We start from the raw sequence: 7437 nt of genomic DNA on the forward strand, positions 1-7437 counted from the left end.
GCATTACATAAAGGAGCAAATAAGGTTTTATAATACATATAAACATATAATTTATGAAACTCCTGCACTGTTCTAAAATACAATGCTGATTCAGTCTATTTGTTCCCCAGAGACTTGCAGCCAGGAGGACTAACGACATCTTACTTACAGAGCTAAGTGTTCTGACTCATTTCTTCTAACTACCTCATGGATTAATGTCTCCACTGACTTAATTACATAATGAGACACAAAAACTGCAAGCCTCAGGTTGGCTTCTGCAGGTTTTAAATGAAAAGGGCGAAGCTGTAGATACCTCCGCTGGCGGCCTGAAAAACCTACGAGCACACGTCGACTCTGCTGGATCAGTTTGTCCTCATCAAAGGTCTTGCTGCGCTAAAATTTGAGTGTGCAAACCTCGCCGTCACCATCTTGAAGTGAAAGATGCTTCAGCGCGACGCTAAGCAGTTTAATCAGATTGGTTAAACCGAGATTAGATCATCACTCGTTTTTTCAACGAGCTTTAAATCAGGAAGAAAGGAAGGACAGACGTGTCTCAAGCTCCAGTCAGAAAACATGTGTTGGATATTTTAAAGGCATGTGCAGTGTAAAAATAGTTTTCTGATGGAAACAATGGGAGGATGGTCCTGTTACTGGATTTGGGGAGCAGAAGGTCAGGGATTCAAGGTGAGAGAGGGACATGACAATTTGACAAAGATAAGAGGTGACTATTAAAAACAGACTTCCTCAAAAAGATGAATCAGAAGTGCCGCACATACACAAACACACTCAGGCTTGAGCTTGGATCTTCTAACCAACAGCGAGAAAGCAGATCATGATTTTTTTGGTAATTACCGGTCTGGCGCTGGAGATTCTTGCAGTTGCAGGTGTAGGTAAGTGGATTATGCAATTTTTTATACTTACGTCCAAAATAAGCAGGTATGTCTACTATAAAAACGTTTTTACTGTGATTAAAAGCAACGTGAAATTTAATGGTCAAGCTGCCAAAAGCATTACTGTAGTTTTTACATAAATCTAAAGAAAAGCTCAGATAAGTGCAGTTTTTGGGTACTATGTGGATTTATACACATTTAATGCTCTGGTGAGTTTTTAAGCAGATTAGCAGTGTTACTGGAAAACCAGGCACAGAGCAATAAACAATGTCGGGCTTTGGCCACACAAGAAGTTGTTAGAGTGATCAGGTCATTCTTGTTTTGTCCACATTAATAAAATATCACTAGCTGTAACCTTTAACAAAAAAAAAGTGATATGAAAGAGAGTAAGTTTGTGCACTGTTGCTCTTCATCTTCATTTGTACAGACAAGATCAGGTCAGACATGGCTCCATATTCTCCCCAAAGCCTTATTAAGTTATTCATGCCCCATCTGGAAGATTTAATGCTCCCATTAGCATACATCCGCATGAGTCAGCTATGTCCTTTGCCCCTTCTGTGCTGTTGGAGCCGGGCACATTTGGTCAGTCGTACGTCTCTCAGAAATGGCCATTAATGCTGTCAGAAGACTCAGACTGCGGATTGATCTGTCTGCTTTTACTTGAGCAGCGTGGTGACAAGATGTACTGTCCATTAGTTGGCGGAGGCCTATATAGTCACAAAATTAGACAAATAGCACAGTCTGCACTGTACTGTATGTGTTTGCCTTCACGTCTCTGGTGAGCTTCGTTCTGTCAGGTGTCACACACAAAGCACTTCCATGATCTGTCTGCTTATTCAGCCCTGCGAATACTGTCTGTTAAACCCTTCTTTTCCTCTCATTGCCCACTCCCTCATGCTGTCACCTTTTGTTTTATGTCTGCCCCTTAATTACACTGTTAAAAAGGGCATGAAGAAGGGAAATACTATTGATCGTTTTTCCTGCACTTTGTTTATTCTCCCTGTTCAGTCGCTCTCTCTTGATTCTGCTGGCAGTAGTGAAAAGAGTCACCACTGACAGAACTCATTGGCTAAAGAGGCCTTTGAGGACAGCTTGTTGGCTTTTAGTCCAATTAAGCTGTTTCCATCTATCTGGCCAATCCAAAGCTTTCATGGTAACAAATGGTCAAGTGGGCAAAGTACCTAATGGTGTTAACTTGAATTCAAATATACAATAGAGCGCGCACCAAAGCCTCTTTCTGAGCCTTTATATGCCAAACTTCTTTCTCAATGATTCATCATTTACAGTTTAAATGATTTATATTAAACACATTTATCTTACTTTTTAAGGATCTAATCATGTGGTGCTTATTTTCTCCCTTCCCACCACCCCGCCTCAGTCTTGGACCCCTGCTCTGCGTACATCAGCTTGAACGAACCGTGGAGGAACACAGACTACCACGTCAACCAGTCATCCGGCGTGCCCCTGTGTGACAGCCACGTCTCCGGTGAATGGTATCGCTTCACAGGCATGGCCGGGGATGCCATGCCCACCTTCTGCATCTCCGAGAATCACTGTGGCACACACGCCCCCATTTGGCTCAATGGCAGCCACCCAAAGCTCCATGAGGGCATCATCACCCTGCCTGTCTGCGCCAGCTTCAGCAACAACTGCTGCCAGTGGAACGCCAGCGTGGATGTGAAGGCCTGTCCTGGAGGATACTTTGTGTACCGCCTGCCAAGGCCGTCAGTCTGCTTCCATGTGTACTGTGGCCGTGAGTGAGCACGTCGGATGTGACATCTGTTGGTTCGTGAGATGCTTTTTTCAGTAGCCTGACTTTGTTGTTTTTGTGTGTTGCAAAGATTTCTACGATATTTGCGATGAGGCCGACTGCACGGGTCCCACGTGTCCGCAGTCTGACTGCCGCTGCGCCCCTGGAAATGTCCTGGGACCAGACGGACAAACATGCCTGGGTGAGACATGCAGAGAGGGAGGAAGTGGAGGAGACAGATAAGTTGTGCAACAGACAGAGATAAGCGAGGGAACACGGAAGACAGATAGGCTGGAAACGTTTCGTGGAAAACAACAAGAAAAATCAATCCAGCTGGATTTGCAGTCGGTTCACGCAACTGTTTTATTTTCTAATTAAGCTGTTCCTATGTTATTCCTCATTTACCCAACGTAATATCCAGTGGCAAGTAGGGTGACGATTGCTGCTCTATGTATTTATATCACCTATAGCACGATCATTTGTACAAGACATTCATTCACAAAGAGATTGGTATACCAAGGTATAAAGTATACAAATATGAATATATTAATATTTAAGTCTTGTCTTGTGTGTTGGTTCACTCATATCCCCAAATCGTTCAACTGGTAATCTTTCTCTTAACTATTTTCACTGTTCATTACTTATTTTTAATGAGCCTATCACAACGTCTTTAGAATATTAATATTAAAATAAAGCTTATTTTATTTTAAGGAGCAGAGCCTGATTTAAAAAAGCAACAGAAGCAATCAAACATTTTAAAATACTGATTTATGGTATACGCTCAAGGTGAGCATCTGCAGGTGTACGTGTGTGTGTTTGTGTGTGGCATACCGGGGCTTAATGATGGTTGACAGGCATGCTAGGGCAGCCTGGCCAGTTTGAAATTTACCATAATCTCATTATTCATCCATCTACCAAATCTGCCAGTCCTCACCTCGGTAATTACGTTCTCATTTCTTCATTTTGGCTCACTCTTTCTTCGCTCTTTTGCACTCTCACTTTTGTTTCACCGCACACTTTTATTTCATCCATCATTATTTCTTTACTGGGCCTCTCAGGATTATAAATGCAGGTTTAAAGTCCTTTAAAGTTGATGTATCATTCCTAAGTGGATGGCCTCAAGGTGATACACTCCACTCTACCCATCTGCTGCTCAGTTATTTAAAACGAAACTCATCTGATATTAATATCTGAACCTGTGTGTGTGTGCTCAGATGTGAACGAATGCGATCAGGGCAACGGTGGCTGTGCAGAGGTATGCGTGAACACCAAAGGCTCTTGGCGCTGTGAGTGCGGACGAGGCCGTGTGCTGGATGAGGATGGACGCACCTGTAGAGGTACAAGCACAGGCGTGCACTTATGTGTATTTGTTGTACAGAGATGAGTAAACTGGACACACACACACACACCTCCAAATACTCTCCTGTTCTCTGTGTTGAAGAGATAGCAGGCTGTCATGTTAACAATGGAGGCTGCAGTCATGGCTGCTCCGCTCTGCTGGACTCCTATCAGTGCCACTGTCCCAGAGGGCTGGAGCTGGGAGAGGACAAGCGCACGTGTCAAGGTGGGTGTGTAAGTGAGAAAAAAAGGTAGATATCAGTGATAGGTAATCAATCGGGCAAAAAAAGAAGCAGCCGTGAAGATAAATGTTTGGATTTATCTCATCTGATTTTTCAGCAGAGATATGAGGTGAGTGCATTTCTTCAGGTTTATTATTACTGTTGTCAGGGACGACCTATAATCATATTTGAAGAGAATAACATGATTGGCCTTTTCTAGAGAGCCTTTTTTGAGAATCAAGAAAAATTGTCTGTTGTCTGTTTGTTTTTTTTGTTTTTTTGTCATTTATGAAAGAAGACTCCAAAGAAAAAAACATTTTTATTATGGTTTATTGAGCAGATTAAGTTTTTGATTAACAGTTCACTAGATAATAAATCAAGAAAAAAATGTTCTTTTAAGTCAGAATGCAAAAACATTCACCTGTAAACATTATTTTATTCTTGATTTATTTCTCAGTGATCAAGCACTAATGTTGTCAAAAGAGTACAAACAAAATCAAGGCTTTTGGATTTAAATCCCTTGAACAACAGTTTGCCAAAACATAAAAGGAATGATGCTGATATTCACAGTGGGGGAGCTGGAGCCAGCAATACTTTGTTTATGGAAATAAGATGTAATTGCCAAAACTGACAATTTGTTTCTTTTCCTTGCGCAACACATAAAAAACAACAGCACGGCATCACATGTTCAGAAATTTCCAGCAAGAAAGTGATAAATCAGTAGAAACTACTTAGAAAAGTTAAGCGGCCACTAGTGGTAGAATGAAGCAGTGTCTTGGGGCGGCTGTGGCTCAGGAGATAGAGCTGGTCGTCTACGTATTGGAAGGTCAGTAGTTCGATGGCTCATCCTGGCTCCTGTAGTTGCTCCTTGTTTTTCTGCTGATAGAACTCGGCAGCTTGCTTTTACTGGTTTCTGTATCATTACTTCTCGCCACAGGGCATCATACTGTGTGATGTGGCATATGTTGTTGTATAATGATCACACAACTGTGAGATCATTTTAAGCAGCTTTTTGTTGTTTTATCCATGTAATAGTTGGCGATTTCTGTTTTATAGTGTTATAAAGAATCTGTGATATCTTTGACTCCCCCCTCTGCAGTTCCTGTCCAGTGTGATTCCAGCTCTATTACAGTATCAGTTCCTAAGGACCTTGTAGGCGGCCTGGAGCTCTTTCTCTCCAACTCATCTTGTCGGGGTGTCTCCAATGGCACACACATCAACCTCAACTTCAGCCTCAAGACATGTGGCACAGTAGTTGAGGTCAGAGGAACTGGGGTGGAATTTTTGATAGAATGTGCCCTGGGTTAAATATGTAAGCCGAAGGCTTTGAAAAATGAGCAGTGCACTTTAATATGGGTTGCTCAAGCTTGTTACTAACTGAAAAACCCATTAATGTAATATAAATGTTCGCTCTCAGGTGACAGCTAATAAGATTGTAGGGACCAACCTGGTGACAGGTCTCCCAAGGAGCAGCCCAGGAAGCAGCGGGGACTTAATAGTCCGCACCGGCAAGTTGGTGCTCCCAGTTACCTGTGAGTTCCCCAGGGAATATCAGGTTTCAGATGGATACCAGGCAAGCCAGCGCAACTCAGCCCTAGAGCTGGAGGGCCACAGTGAGGGGGTCTTCACTTTCTCCTTAGAGCTTTTTAAGGATGCCCAGTTTTCAGAGGCCTACCGCACCCCACCCCAGCTCCGCCTGCATGACTCCCTCTTCTTTGGGGTTGAGCCTAAGGAGAGAGTGGATGGTCTCTCTTCCCTGGTGGAGAGCTGCTTTGCTACACCGGGGCCCAAAGCTGACCAGGCCCTCAAGTACTACCTCATCAGAGATGGGTGAGTGTAGGTTTCATGTTATTTCATTTCATATATAATGTATATATTTATGTGCCTTATTTGTTTCTTCAATTAATCACTGTCTGTTTTGCAGCCCTCTACTGGCCAAAGATATAATGCAATAATCTACTTTAAATTAAAAATTGTCTTTACATTTGCAGGCGACAGATAGACAGATAGATGTCTGAAGAAATAATCAAAACAATCAGTCTGGTGTAAATAGCCACGCAAACAGATTTTACTTTATTTATTTATCAGAAAAGACGTTTCTGCCTTGCTAACAATAGAAGTGCATTGAGTTCCAGTTATTGTAGTAAATGTCATCAGTATGAGATCCCACTGCTGTGTCTTATAAAGGTCTTCTTGGCATCAGGTGCTCAACAGTTATCCAACCGGAAATCACTCTTTCAGCTGAAAAATGTCACTCTGTCTTGTACTCTGACTAGTTCAGAAAAAATACAACACATAGTTTTGGGTAGAAAAATGGAAACAAAATTTTTAAAATGTATGAAACACGCTTTTTTCCAGTGAATGCAGTTTTCCTCTGCAGACACAATAGGTCATCACTAAATCTATATTCATGCTTGCCAACAAATGCGGCAGGCTGTCAGGACCTTGAAGCATCTAATCTCTTAATAAAGTGCCTTGTTAGAAACATTTATGGATCTCTTTTTACTGCATTAAGATGCATGTGTGACTCTAGTTTCTCTCTTTGGCTTCCTACGCAGATGTATTGCTGATGAAACAATGACACAGTACTCGTCAAAGGACCAGCTCTCTAAGCACTACCAGGTCCCCGTCTTCAAGTTCATTGGCAAGGACAACCGAGTGAGTAAAAGGAGCATGCTGGGAGCCAGCTGGCGAATGTGTGTGGACTTATGCCTGCATAGCTCTATACTGCAAAGACTGTATTAATAGACCATGTGAATTAGAAGAATCCTTTACACTGTGAAGGCAGTCTCAAAATATCAAAACAAGCTTGCTTCCTCTGTTTACAGCAAGTGTTCCTGCACTGCCAGGTGCTAGTGTGCCAGGCAGGAGACTCCCGCTGTGCTCAGCGCTGTCGGGGACGCGTCCGACGGGAGGTTCAGACGGATGAACCTCAGGAGCAGCACGCATTGAGCGCAGGCCCCATCATTATCCTGCCTTAATCATGGCAATTATACAATGCTATCAACACAAACATCAACAAAAAAGCCATGAAATTAAACAATCAGCACAGTTGCATTTAAACTGAAGTGAACACTTTATGGTTTTTCTCACTTTCTGTCATTCGTACACTATTTGAGTGGTGCTTTTCCAGATTAAACATGCGTAGAGTTTGAGATAATAAAGTCAGCGTGTCAGTGTTTGTGCACGTAATCCTTATGAGCCAAAAGCTCAGATCTTAGACTGTGCTGAACATTCAGTTTCAGACTTGTTTTGTACT

General features: G+C 42.4%; 1 protein-coding gene across 1 annotated transcript; it reads left to right on the forward strand.

The window, feature by feature from the left end:
- Positions 1–528: 528 nt before the first annotated feature.
- Positions 529–7241, forward strand: oit3 (oncoprotein induced transcript 3). Its single transcript, XM_082556624.1, has 10 exons — positions 529–663; positions 798–869; positions 2248–2622; positions 2711–2821; positions 3834–3956; positions 4061–4183; positions 5278–5438; positions 5596–6008; positions 6737–6836; positions 7007–7241. Exons 1-10 carry the CDS (start codon positions 618–620, stop codon positions 7157–7159), a joined length of 1677 nt encoding a protein of 558 aa, XP_082412750.1. The 5' UTR covers positions 529–617; the 3' UTR covers positions 7160–7241.
- Positions 7242–7437: the final 196 nt, after the last annotated feature.

This window comes from Aulonocara stuartgranti (genome assembly GCF_965226115.1).
Source record: "Aulonocara stuartgranti genome assembly, chromosome: 13".
NCBI classification, from domain to species: domain Eukaryota; kingdom Metazoa; phylum Chordata; class Actinopteri; order Cichliformes; family Cichlidae; genus Aulonocara; species Aulonocara stuartgranti.

Excerpts from the sequence above, each read along its gene's own strand:
- oit3 (XM_082556624.1), top strand. The coding sequence starts at position 618 with ATGGTCCTGTTACTGGATTTGGGGAGCAGAAGGTCAGGGATTCAAG. Across the intron at positions 4,184-5,277 it reads GGACAAGCGCACGTGTCAAG|TTCCTGTCCAGTGTGATTCC; the intron begins GTGGGTGTGTAA and ends CCCCCTCTGCAG. Across the intron at positions 6,837-7,006 it reads TCATTGGCAAGGACAACCGA|CAAGTGTTCCTGCACTGCCA; the intron begins GTGAGTAAAAGG and ends CTCTGTTTACAG.